General features: G+C 37.7%; 1 protein-coding gene across 5 annotated transcripts in view; it reads right to left on the minus strand.

Moving 5' to 3' along the window:
• OMA1 (OMA1 zinc metallopeptidase) overlaps positions 1-12511 on the minus strand; it is an 87121-nt gene extending 74610 nt beyond the window's left edge. For 3 of the 5 annotated variants that reach the window (XM_036825688.1, XM_036828080.1, XM_036828952.1), the window contains exons 1-3: positions 12409-12503; positions 3620-4138; positions 951-1179 (exon numbers count right to left, since the gene is read on the minus strand). In XM_036825688.1, coding sequence (XP_036681583.1) covers positions 951-1179; positions 3620-4119 — 729 coding nt within the window. In that variant the 5' untranslated portion in view covers positions 4120-4138; positions 12409-12503. Of the gene's footprint in view, positions 1-950; positions 1180-3619; positions 4139-12408 lie in introns of all 5 variants that reach the window. The other 2 variants (XM_036826547.1, XM_036827347.1) reach the window with 2 other exon arrangements.
• Between the last annotated feature and the right edge of the window lie 651 nt (positions 12512-13162).

Here is a 13162-nt window from a genome sequence, read left to right on the forward strand (position 1 = left end):
AGAAACGAAGACCCAACACAGCCAAAAATAAATAAATAAATAAATAAAAATTAAAAAAAAAAATGCAACATCTGTAAAGTGTAATAAAGCGAAGAACAATAAGATGAGGTTTGTCTATACTATTTATGTGCCAAGCATGAGAGATAGAAAGATGATCCGTCCTCAAGGAACTCACTAGTGGTATAAAATGTTTAACTACTTGAGTGACTATACTTTCCAAGGAGGTATGACTTCTGAATTCCAACTTTATTTTGCATTCAAAAAATATAATAAATAGCCAAAATTGATGTGTGGGGGGTGGGGGGGAATATCTTATTCTACTTTATTTTCAAGGTACAAAAATTCAAATTACAGACCTATTTATTCAAAAAATATATACTAAGCACTATTTTGTACACTGTGCCAGTACGTAAGATGAAATGATAAACAGAATAGACAGGGTCTCTGACCCCCTGGAGCTAGTCTAGAAAGGGAGACAGATCAACAAATAAATAATTATGCAAATAATTATGGTGTTACCCTCATGATAAGTGTTTTAAAAGAAAAGGACAGTATGCAAAGAGAAAAGTAGGAGACCTAGCCCCAATATAGCCAAGCACAGAGCATAGCTACAAATGACTAATTCATAATGCAGTCTGTATGAAGGATACCCCCTAGAGCCTAACGTAGCCACCCTGCCTAACCCAGTCAGGATAATCAAGGAAGGCTTTCCTGAGAAAGTGACATTTAAGGTGACATGTGATGTGCAGGAGTTAGCTGGGTGATCCAGAGGAAAGGCAATGTAGGCAGTAGGAATACTAAGCATGAAAGGTCTGAGACCTTTTGGAAAAAATGCTAATTTGCTATCAGAGATTAAAATTAAAAACTAGTGCATCTTTCATATTTAAGAAACTTTCCTCCTTTGCGTATTACATCAAGCAATGTAGTTAAAAACAATTCTTTCTACTTACTGCTTCATATTCCAGTTCTGATAAAAGTCTGAAATGTTCTTTCCCCAGTAATAGAAGCTTGCTCCTTCCTGTGACTGGACTCACTTCCAGGTGTGTAAAATAAAATACTACAAAAAGCAATCCAAAACTACTCAAACCAAGGAATAACTTCCATTTATTCTTCCTTACACTTTCTTTAAATAGTTCCTTTTTGTTAGGAGGAAGTGCCTGCCACCATTTCCTTATGCCCCTAGAGCAAAAAGAAAAATTCAAAGTTCTGATAATAGAATCAGTACATATCACCAAAACTTAATGCTTATGCTAAAATTCTGTCATCAAATACTCAAATTTTTATGTTTCTGTATAGATGTTTTTTTCAGTTTTTAAAAATTCTTAGCTAAATGATGAAAAAGTAATCAATTATATGGAGCTATAGTTAAAAATTCTAATGCTCATTTGAATTTTCTTCAGTTATTTTAAAGGTAAATGCTAAATGAGAAGCTGTTTTACTAAAACTACCATTAACATTTATTGACTGTTTAGCACGTTCAAGGTACTCTTCTAATGCTATACGTATATCATCTCATTTAATCTTCATAATAATCCTGTTACAGAAGAGAAAATGGAGACTTAGAGAAGTTAAACAATTTATACAAGGTTGTAGAGTTAGTAAGAGGAAAATGAGGCAAGGAAGGCAATATAATAGGGATGAACTGCCCAAATAAACATCTGAAGGCGTTACGGTACAACAAATCTATACTTTTAACCACCATTGCCCCCACTGCTCATCAGACATCTGACACAATCTGCCAGTACTTCAGTAAGGTACAAGGGAAACTATCTCAGCACTGATTATAGAAACAAGTATTGCTCAGTAGCAGAAACTCCACTAACCCCTCAAGAACATGACAAAGGAGAGGTAATAAAAAGAGCATAAGCACTGTAAATACGGAAATGAGAGATTTTATAGATAACATCTGGGGAGGTCCAATTCTACCAGGCAACAATATACTCTCTGCTGCTTGTAAGGGTTCATGGACATTTTGACAACCAGTAATGTTTTCAGCACTGGAACAGAACTTTTTCCCTATGAGTTCATCTGTGAAATTACAACAAGAATTTAAAATATATACATCATTCTCTTGACAAAATTTATTTTATAAAATAACTTCTTTGAGTTATCTTAATCTTGTTAAGTGACACACCTAAAATGCCTTTAAAGTGTTTCAACCTAAAAAGATTCAGATCAAACTATGAAGTATACTTATTTCCAATTTAAAAGTTTATGACATTATTATTTAAAATGTATGAAAACATATCCTAAAATAAAATTTTAGGTGATTTACTATAGTAATATCAACAAAAGGTTAAAAATAAATAAATAATTTAAAAGGATGAAAAAGTGTTATTGGCCCAAGAACTTGGGCTGAGTTGTGACAAAGATTCTCTCCTCCCCCAAACTCTACTCAGACTCCCCTGAACTCTTTTTCAAATAGGCCTTGTCTTTTGGACTGCTGTGTTCATCTCTGCACTGTCCAATTTTAGCAAGAATCCTGCTAGGTCAATTAAGTCAGAATCCCTCATCCTCCATATCTGATCACGATACCCAATCTGTCCTTATCATTCATCATCCCCCAGGTGATATCTGATCACCCTCACCTGCCTTCAGCAATAACTCTAGTAGGTCAGTTTGGGTGGAATCCCCCCTTGCTCCTGATGTTTCCTCTCTGTAGTTTTCCATCTACCAACCCCCCGCCCTGCCCACATAGCCCATGGTGTATTCAGAGCTGACTCTGGTTCTATACTGAGGTCTCTTTTCTCCTACTGCAGAAGTTCTGAATAAAATCTGTTTTTACTTCTTTAACTACTGTCTAGCTCTGGCTTTCTTTGATAGTCGTTACTTAAATTGAGAGCTAAATTAGCTGTATATTTTCTGAGTGCCAAAGCCTAGTCATAAAGAACACAATAAATTACAGAGTACAGGTCCTCGATTTTTGATAAAAAGAAAACTGGGTTGGTTAGCATGGAAGTAAGAAGGCTAGAAGGCACTTCATAGTTATCAAACATAAGAAAAGTTTATAAGGAGACAATGCTTAACTTTACCTTTCTTCAATCTTCATGGAGCAAATAAGAGAAAACAGAATTATGAGGGGGAGTTTTAAATTAAATATGAAGTATCACTTAGCTGTAAAAACATTAAGTATTATAAAGGATCACAAAGAGAAAATAAAGATTTGTCAGAAACAGAATAGAAAAATAAATAAATAAATAATAAATACTAATTAAGAGTTAACGTGGCTAGGAATGAGCCCTTTCTTAAGTAAGCAAAGTTCTTCAGTTTCATGATCCATTGTCTCAAATTCCATGAACTAAAAAGGAATGCTTGTAAGTACAGTTCTTATATGTGAGTTATAACAAACATTTCTGATTCTTGTAATCATAAATATAAGACCTTTTAAATAGTGTCTATATAAAATATACAAGAATAACTTTTAAAGATCACATTTCTGTACTATAATATGCAATAAATGATTTTAAGATTTTTAAGGCATACATAAAAAAACTGAGTAGAACCAACTGTTTAGAAACTGAATTCTGAGCTAATTATGGGAGGGAAATCTATCAAGTTTTCTTTAAAAGTGAGTTTTACAGATACTTTTTAAGAGTTTATATTTTAAAGAGCATTTTACCTGCCCACAATGATAGCCAGTAGCTTCTGCACTGGTTTAAGAATCATCAACAAGAGAGGAACTGGAGCAGCTTGAAACCGCGGAGAAGTATGGAAACTCCTGATGTCTCTTGTGGGTAAACAGTTTACAGGATGCACCACTGAAAGAGCAGGAACTACTGGAACGTCTTTCATCAGTAGCTGTCTTGAAAAAGAGTTATTCCATGCAGTACATTTTTGGGTAATCATCCAAATTTCCTTACTTCTGGTGCTCAAGAGGCAGCCTGTTCTTTTGTTATTAAAAGTCCTATAGAAATGAAAGTTTTCAGGCAGAAATGTCCATCTATCACCCTGATTTACTCCCAGGCCCAGAGACTTATTTACTATATTGTTAATTTTCACTTGATGACAGTCCAGTGAGGTTACAGCTTGTGTGTTACATTTTCTCCAGCTGGTCAGTAAATTCAATCGGAAGAAAACACAGTTTCTAGCAGCAAACTGCAGTCCACAGATGAAGCTCATCTTTGTTTTGCTTGATTATCTGGAACACAAAATATAAACTATAAATATCTAAGCAAAATACTTATTACCAAACTGGGAATATAACACTTATGAAAAAGGTGTTCTTCCTTTAACACATCTCCAACTAAATTACCTTGGGTTTCTACTCACTGCCCCCTGCACCAACTCCTCTTAACAATAAAAACCAAAGAGGTTTTACTAACTTTTAACTCAACAACATGTACTTTCAAAATCTGGATTTTTTTCTTCTTTTCATTTTTTAATTTTAGTTGGGTGAGTCTATTTTTATTTTAACAGCTATATTATTTGGGGAATAAGGAATGGATTAAATAAAAACAGCACTAAGTTTCAGCAATTGGCAGTAATGGGGGGAAAGAGTATTTAATGGAATAGTAAAGTCTAACATAAAATGCATTTTTAAAAATACAGATTTGTGGGACTTCCCTGGTGGTCCAGTGGTAAAGAATCCACCTTACAATGCAGGGGAAGCAGGTTCGATCCCTGCTCCAGGAACTAAGATCCCACATGCCGCGGGGTAACTAAGCCCGCAAGACACAACTACTGAGCCCATGTGTCTCAACTAGAGCCCACTGTGCCACAGTTACAGAGCCCACGTGCCCTGGTGCCCGAGCACTACAACCTGAGAGAGAAAACCCGCACGTCACAACTAGAGAGAAGCCCGCACACCACAACAAAAGATCCTGCACACCTCAACAAAGACCCTGTGTGCCGCAACTAAGACCTGACGCGGCCAAAAAAATAAATAAAATAAATAAATATTTTTTTAAAAACCTAAAAAAAAAAAAGCAAAAATAAATAAATAAAAATAAAATACAAATTTGTTCCGTTCAAATATAATACTGGCACTTCTGATTCAGGTCAATACAGAGTAAAAGGGACTTATCCTGTCACTGAAAATAACCAAAAAAACAGACAGAATATGAAGACCTAAACAGACATTTTTCCAAAGAAGACACATAGATGGCCAACAGGCACATGAAAAGATGCTCAACATCGCTAATTATTACAGAAATGCAAATCAAAACCACAATGAAGTATCACCTCACACTGGTCAGAATGGCCATCGCCAAAAAGTCTACAAATAATAAATGCTGGAGAAGGTGTGGAGAAAAGGGAACCCTCCTACACTGTTGGTGGGAATGTAAATTGATACAGCCACTATGGGAAACAGTATGGAGCTTCCTTAAACTAATAGAGCTACCATATGATCTAGCAATCCCACTCCTTGGTACATATTCATAAAAGACGAAAACCCTCATTCAAAAAGCTACATGCACCCCAATGTTCATAGCAGCACTATTTGCAACAGCCAAGCCATGGAAACAACCCAAGTGCCCATCAACACAATGGAATATTACTCAGCCATAAAACAGAATGAAATACTGCCATTTGCAGCAAGATGGATGGACCTAGAGAATATTATACTTAGTGAAATAAGTCAAATATTATATATCATGTATATTTAGAATCCAAAAAAATAATACAAATGAGTCTATATACAAAACAGAAACAAATTCACAGACATAGGAAACAAACTTATGGTTGTTGGGGAAAGGGAGGGGGGAGGGATAAATTAGGAGTATGGGATTAACAGTTACAAACTGCCATACATAAAACAGATAAGCAACAAGGACTTTCTGTATAGCGCAAGGAATTATATTCAACATCTTGTAATAACCTATAATGGAAAATAATCTGAAATATATATATACACACACACACAACTGAATCACTTTGCTGTACACCTAAAACTAACACAATATTGTAAATCAACTATACTTCAATTAAAAAAAAAAAACAGACACAATAAGTAAAACAATGGTTTCAACATACTGAACATCAGGCAACGAAGAACAGTCATCCCTGAGAAATGGGAAACAAATAAGGCAAGCCCTACAACTGCCCCAGCCTTCTGCCTGGAGAGAGTTTCTAGGCCACTATGCAAAGAGGGGAAACCTAGCGCAGCCCAATGGTCCTCCTAAATTAAAGAGATGAAGCTGGGAATTCAAGGATATTAAACTAGTTATACATATTGCTTATGTTTAAGAAGTTAAAGGAAAAGTTTGGGCATGTTATGTAGAGACATGGAATATATTTTTTCAAAAGATCGACATTGAATTTCTAGATTTGAAAACTACAATGTCTTAGATAAAAATTATACTGGATGAGACTAACACCAAATTAGACATTGTATAAATAAAGACTTACAAATTGACATATCAATAAAAAACTATCCAAAATGAAATGCAGAGAGAAAATAGACTTTAAGAAATGCATACAGCATCACTGAGGTGTGGGATAACTCAAGTGACCTGATATATGTGTAAATGGAGTCCCTAAAAAGTGGGGAGGGATAGTAGACAGAAAAAAAAAACTTGAAAAAATAATGGCCAAAATTTTCCAAATTTGATGAAAATTGTAAACCCACAAATCCAAGAAGTTTAACAAACCACACACACAGGAAACACAAAAGAAACTACTCTAAGGTATATCAAATTTCTTAAAACCAATGAAAGAGAAAACCTTAAATTTGACACCTTGGATTAAATGGATACATTCCTTGAAAAACACAAACTACCAGAGCTCACTCAAGAAGAAATAAACAACCTGAAGAGCCCTATACCCAATTTTTAAATTGAATTTATAGTTAAAAACCTTCCCATGAAGAAAGCTCCAGAACCAAAAGGCTTCTACCAAACATTTAAAGAAGAAATAATAATAATTCTATATAAACTCTTCCAGGAAATTAAAAAGGAATAATTTGCAACTCCTTCCATAAGACCAGCACTACCCTGATACCAAAGACAGGAAAAAAAATTACAAGAAGACTACAGAATAATATCCCTCATGAACATAGATACAAAAATTCTTAATAATATTTCAGGAAATCTAATTCAAATATATATTAAAAAGACAATACCTCATGACCAAGTGAGGTTTGTCTCAGGAATGCAAGGTTGAATAAAAATTCAAAAATCAATCAATGGCATTTTTCACAGAACTAGAACAAAAAATTTCACAATTTATATGGAGACACAAAAGACCCCGAATAGCCAAAGCAATCTTGAGAACGAAAAATGGAGCTGGAGGAATCAGGCTCCCTGACTTCAGACTATATTACAAAGCTACAGTAATCAAGACAGTTTGGTACTGGCACAAAAACAGAAATATAGATCAATGGAACAGGATAGAAAGCCCAGAGATAAACCCACGCACATATGGTCACCTTATCTTTGATAAAGGAGGCAAGCATATACAGTGGAGAAAAGACAGCCTCTTCAATAAGTGGTGCTGGGAAAATTGGACAGGTACATGTAAAAGTATGAAATTAGAACACTCCCTGACACCATACACAAAAATAAACTCAAAATGGATTAAAGACCTAAGTGTAAAGCCAGACACTATCAAACTCTTAGAGGAAAACATAGGCAGAACACTCTATGACATACATCACAGCAAGATCCTTTTTGACCCAGCTCCTAGAGAAATGGAAATAAAAACAAAAATAAACAAATGGGACCTAACGAAACTTAAAAGCTTTTGCACAGCAAAGGAAACCATAAACAAGACCAAAAAACCCTCAGAATGGAAGAAAATATTTGCAAATGAAGCAACTGACAAAGGATTAATCTCCAAGATTTACAAGCAGCTCATGCAGCTCAATAACAAAAAAACAAACAAACCAATCCAAAAATGGGCAGAAGACATAAATAGACATTTCTCCAAAGAAGATATACAGATGGCCTACAGACACATGAAAGAATGCTCAACATCATTAATCATTAGAGAAATGCAAATCAAAACTACAATGAGGTATCATCTCACACCGGTCAGAATGGCCATCATCAAAAAATCTACAAACAATAAATGCTGGAGAGGGTGTGGAGAAAAGGGAACACTCTTGCACTGTTGGTGGGAATGTAAATTGATACAGCCACTATGGAGAACAGTATGGAGGTTCCTTAAAAAACTAAAAATAGAGCTACCATACGACCCAGCAATCCCACTACTGGGCATATACCCTGAGAAAACCATAATTCAAAAAGAGTCATGTACCAAAATGTTCATTGCAGCTCTATTTACAATAGCCAGGACATGGAAGCAACCAAAGTGTCCATCATCGGATGAATGGATAAAGAAGATGTGGCACATATATACAATGGAATATTACTCAGCCATAAAAAGAAATGAAATGGAGGTATTTGTAATGAGGTGGATGGAGTTAGAGTCTGTCATACAGAGTGAAGTAAGTCAGAAAGAGAAAAACAAATACAGTATGCTAACACATATATATGGAATCTAAGGGAAAAAAAAAGTCATGAAGAACCTAGTGGCAAGATGGGAATAAAGACACAGACCTACTAAAGAATGGACTTGAGGATATGGGGAGGGGGAGGGGTGAGATGTGACAGGGTGAGAGAGTGTCATGGACATATATACACTACCAAATGTAAAATACATAGCTAGTGGGAATCAGCCGCATAGCACAGGGAGATCAGCTCGGTGCTTTGTGACCGCCTGGGGGGGTGGGATGGGGAGGGTGGGAGGGAGGGAGATGTGGGAGGGAGGAGATATGGGAACGTGTGTATATGTGTAGCTGATTCACTTTGTTATAAAGCAGAAACTAACACACCATTGTGAAGCAATTATACTTCAATAAAGATGTTTAAAAAAAAAAAAATCAATCAATGTAATTCACCCTAACTGAAGAAAGAAACACTACATGATCATCTCAAAAGACACAGAAAAAGCAATGGATAAAATCCAACAACCAACCCTGATAAAAAACTCTCAGTAACTAGGACATCTACAGGAACCTATAAGCAACAGTATGTTTACCGGTGAAAGATTATACTTTCCTCCTCAGATCAGGAGCAAGGCAAATGTGTCTGCTCCCACCACTTCTATTCAACATTATACTGGAGATGCTAGCCAGTGCAACAGAATTAAATAAACAGATACGTAACTAACTAAACAAATGGCAGCCAGATAATAAAGAAGTAAAATGATCTTTATTCCTAGATAACATGACTGTCTATCCAGGAAATCCACAGAAATCTACAGAAAAAACTATTAGAATGAGTTTAAGGTGGCAGAATACAAGAGCAATACACAAAAACACTAGCAAGTGAGAGAAGCCAGACCCATACACAGGAGGAAAAATACACAGGAAAGAACACTACTCTCTCTCCAAAAATCATGTTCTATGATTTCAGCTATATAATATAAACTGTAGCAAATGCAGACTAATTTATACTTATAGAGAAATCAGAGGATGGAAAGGTAAAGAAGGGCAAGAGGAGGGATTACAAAGTTTGGAGGGGGGCAACTAAAATGTTCACTATTGTGATTGTGTTGTTGGTTTCACAGATATACACATAAGTCAAAACATGCACAGTTTAAATATGTCCAATTTATTGTATATCAACTATACATTAAGCTATTTTTTTTAAAAGGTACTAAAAAGAGACAACCAAATGCAATGTGTGAACTCTGATTAGATCCTAATTTGAAAGAAAAAAAATTTGTTTTAGAAGAAAACTGGAACTATTGGGGTAATTTGAACATGAATTTGCTTTTAGGTTATTTTAGATAAGAGTTGCTTATTTCCTTAGGTGATAAAGATGTGGTTATGTAGGTGAATATCTTATACCTGAAATGCTTGCTGAACTCTCTTTTCATGATGAATAAAACTTTCAAATTTTATAATAAAAATACATTCATGGGCTTCCCTGGTGGTGCAGTGGTTGAGAATCCGCCTGCCAATGCAGGGGACACGGGTTCGAGCCCTGGTCTGGGAAGATCCCACATGCTGCAGAGCAACTGGGCCCGTGAGCCACAACTACTGAGCCTGCGCGTCTGGAGCCTGTGCTCCGCAACAGGAGAGGCCGCGATAGTGAGAGGCCTGCGAACCGCGATGAAGAGTGGCCCCCGCTCGCCGCAACTAGAGAAAGCCCTCACACAGAAACGAATACCCAACACAGCCATAAATAAATAAATAAATTAATTAATTTAAAAAAAAACATTCAGACATACACACAGAACATAAAGGCAATACAGAAAAACGCTAACAATCTTTGTATCTAAGTGGTGGTTATATATGTGCTCATTAAATTTGTTTTCAGTTTTTTTTAGTGTTTCAAATCTTCATAATAAAAGTTGCAGGGAAAAATACATAAATCTAACTCTGTCTAGGCTAATACAATATTATCTGGAAAGATGCTTCAGAACATCAATTTTCATAAATAGTATTATCTATATATCAAATTATTTGAAAATTACTCAAATTTTTACATAGGAATGCTTAAAACACACTAGTATATACACATATAAATAAATCTAAAGGAATACACACCAAACCATTCACAGTGGTTATCTGGGGTGGCAGGATGATTGTAAGGGATTCAGTATTTCCATCTTATATATTTCCGTGCTGTTTAAACTTTTACAGGATGTGTTATTACTTTTGTAAGCCCCAAATCAATAAAGGCAACTATATTTGTAATTACCATTGGTTTCCATGGGCTTCAATAAACTCCTGCATATGGTAGGCCAAGCCCCTCATAATACCACCTCCCACTGTTTCTCCAGGCACCTTCCCTACCCCTCCTTCACCCATTCCGAAGCTCCAGACCCACTGATTTACTTACACCTCTCAGAAAAGCTCTCATCTCTGTGCACATCTATTTACACTGCTTAGCTCTGTTCACACGTCAAGCAAACTCCTGCTCATAGCTCACAACTAACGTGAAATTTATTCTACTGACACAGAAGTTAGCAAAAGCCCCAAACACTATATGTAGTACATATATAAGCAAAAACGTTATCATTTATATCAGACAAGTGTCACTTGAAACAGAAATAGTGCCTGATATTTTGTAATCCCTGCTTTATCCTTAAGAAAGGGTAAAGAATGGGAGAAGAAAACTATTTATACATTTTCAAAGATCCAATCACTAGACTACACAGAGCAGAAGAATCAGGGCTGACACATCCTCTTCAAAGAACTGTAGCAGGTCAACAAACATAGCTGGCAGACTTCCAGGATTACTAAATTAATGATGTGAGAAAATTAAACAATTTGGATTGTTAGCCTCTATGAACATTTCAGATCCTTAATTCTTTAAGTACCATCTCAGAATGAGCAAGTACAGCGCTCACTGGCACTCACAGCTGAAGCCGGGAAGACAGTTTTAACAACTCTTCTGAAAGTGACTATTTCTTCCCTAGTTTCTATGGAAACAGCTGTCAGATTGGCAAAAATAGAACATGTACTTTAAAATAATCATTCAAGCAAAGTACACACATGATGGAAGGCTTAAAAAAAATAATAATAAATTGGAAGGCAACAGAGTTGGTTCTTAAGCTTCCAAATGCCAGACTGCACCCCTTCACCACAGCTGAGAATGATGGATATGGACCCAAATCCTTTTAGTGAGGGTTACATGGCATTGGTCAGAGTCACTATAGTTGTTCAATCCCTGAATTCCCAATGAAGTATTTTCATCTCCCTGGACTAAAATTTCTCATTGAGGACTGCATGGCACAACACAATTGTTGTTCCACTTTACGCAGGCAAGTGACATTATTTAAGGAGCACAAAAAGTGAATCTGTAGACAAGTTCATGAAGAAATTATTTAAATACCCTACAACTCTTGAGACAGGGAATTTCCTATTTTTCACTGCGGGGTTTGGGTAGGAAAACTTTAATTTTCTCTGCTTTAAGAGGGAACAGGTAAAAGAGATGGTTTGAGTCTCAAGATGCCAAAAGCGGCTGGAAGCGGTTTTCTACGGGTGAAGGTGTCACTGTGACGCACACGATACTGCGGTAAAAAAAAAACACAACTTTTAAAAAAGGGCCGCTAATGAGAAGGCTGGGAGGAGAGGGAGCTTATCTTCCCGGAAAATGCAGCCACCTGCCTATTTGGAACTCCCGCGCTGCCAGGGTAGCACCTGGGGTCCCCGCAGTTCACACCAGGACGGGATCAGGCGGGAAAAGGAGACTTTACTGCCACGTCCTCCTTTCCCACTCGCCCTCTCCCCCGACTCCACACGCCGCCCCCGCGCTTCACTCCAGCCCGGCTCCCCGTCGTCCCTCCTCCACCCCAGGCCTGGCCACCCCAACCCAGCCGGGTCCCCAGGGGTCCCCGCTCCTCACCCCAGCGCCCCTCCAAGCTCCCCCCACCCCAACTCCCGTACTCTGCCCCCTCCCCTGGGCCCGGCCCACTCTTAACAGCCGTGCAAAGGCGACCCCCACCAGGACAGACCCTAGCAGTGTCGAAAACGAAGATTCCTCTGACCCGACCTATGCGCAAGCGTACGCCCCGCCAAAGGAGCCCGACCTCTTCACTTCCTGCCCTCGGCTCGGACATGGACGCCTTTGGCTCCGCCCACACCGGGCAGTCAATACACCCGCCCAGAGTCTTCCTCCCAGAAGGCCCCGATCCCATGTGAACTGTGGCGCTCTAGCGCCCCCGCGTGGCCGGAGGAGGGACGTGGCTGCAGGCAGAGGGGCTCGCCTGGGAACATCTTCACTTGCTCAGGTCTTGGAACCTGACTTGGGTCCCTCTAATGAGTGATCCAGGCAAGGCTGTGCCCGCTGTAGATTCTAAGGCAGTGCTGACCAAAAGGAAGGAGTTTCGAGGGCTGCCAAAAGGCTAAGGTTTCTTGGTTCAGAAGTCGCACTGATAGAAGTAGTCTTTGGACTGTGAAAATTGTTTCCACATGGCACATTCTAAGGAAGATGAAGAATAACCTGAAGCATCTGGAAGATAGTTGAAAATAGCTGCTCAGAGGCAAAGAATATACAAATCAATTTTCACTGCAAAGTAAAGGAGCTGTTACAGTGGAGGATTACTGGACTGAATGTCAATATTATGACATAGTATGAGTGTGTTTCATGTTTGGTAATTACAATCATTGTTGCTTTTGTTGTGGTCATCCATGTACAATGCTTGGTGTCAGTCTATTTATCTCTTGTAAAAATAAAATACAGTGTGTGTGTGTGAAAAAAAAAAAAAA

Source organism: Balaenoptera musculus, chromosome 1 (assembly GCF_009873245.2).
Source record: "Balaenoptera musculus isolate JJ_BM4_2016_0621 chromosome 1, mBalMus1.pri.v3, whole genome shotgun sequence".
Lineage (NCBI taxonomy): Eukaryota > Metazoa > Chordata > Mammalia > Artiodactyla > Balaenopteridae > Balaenoptera > Balaenoptera musculus.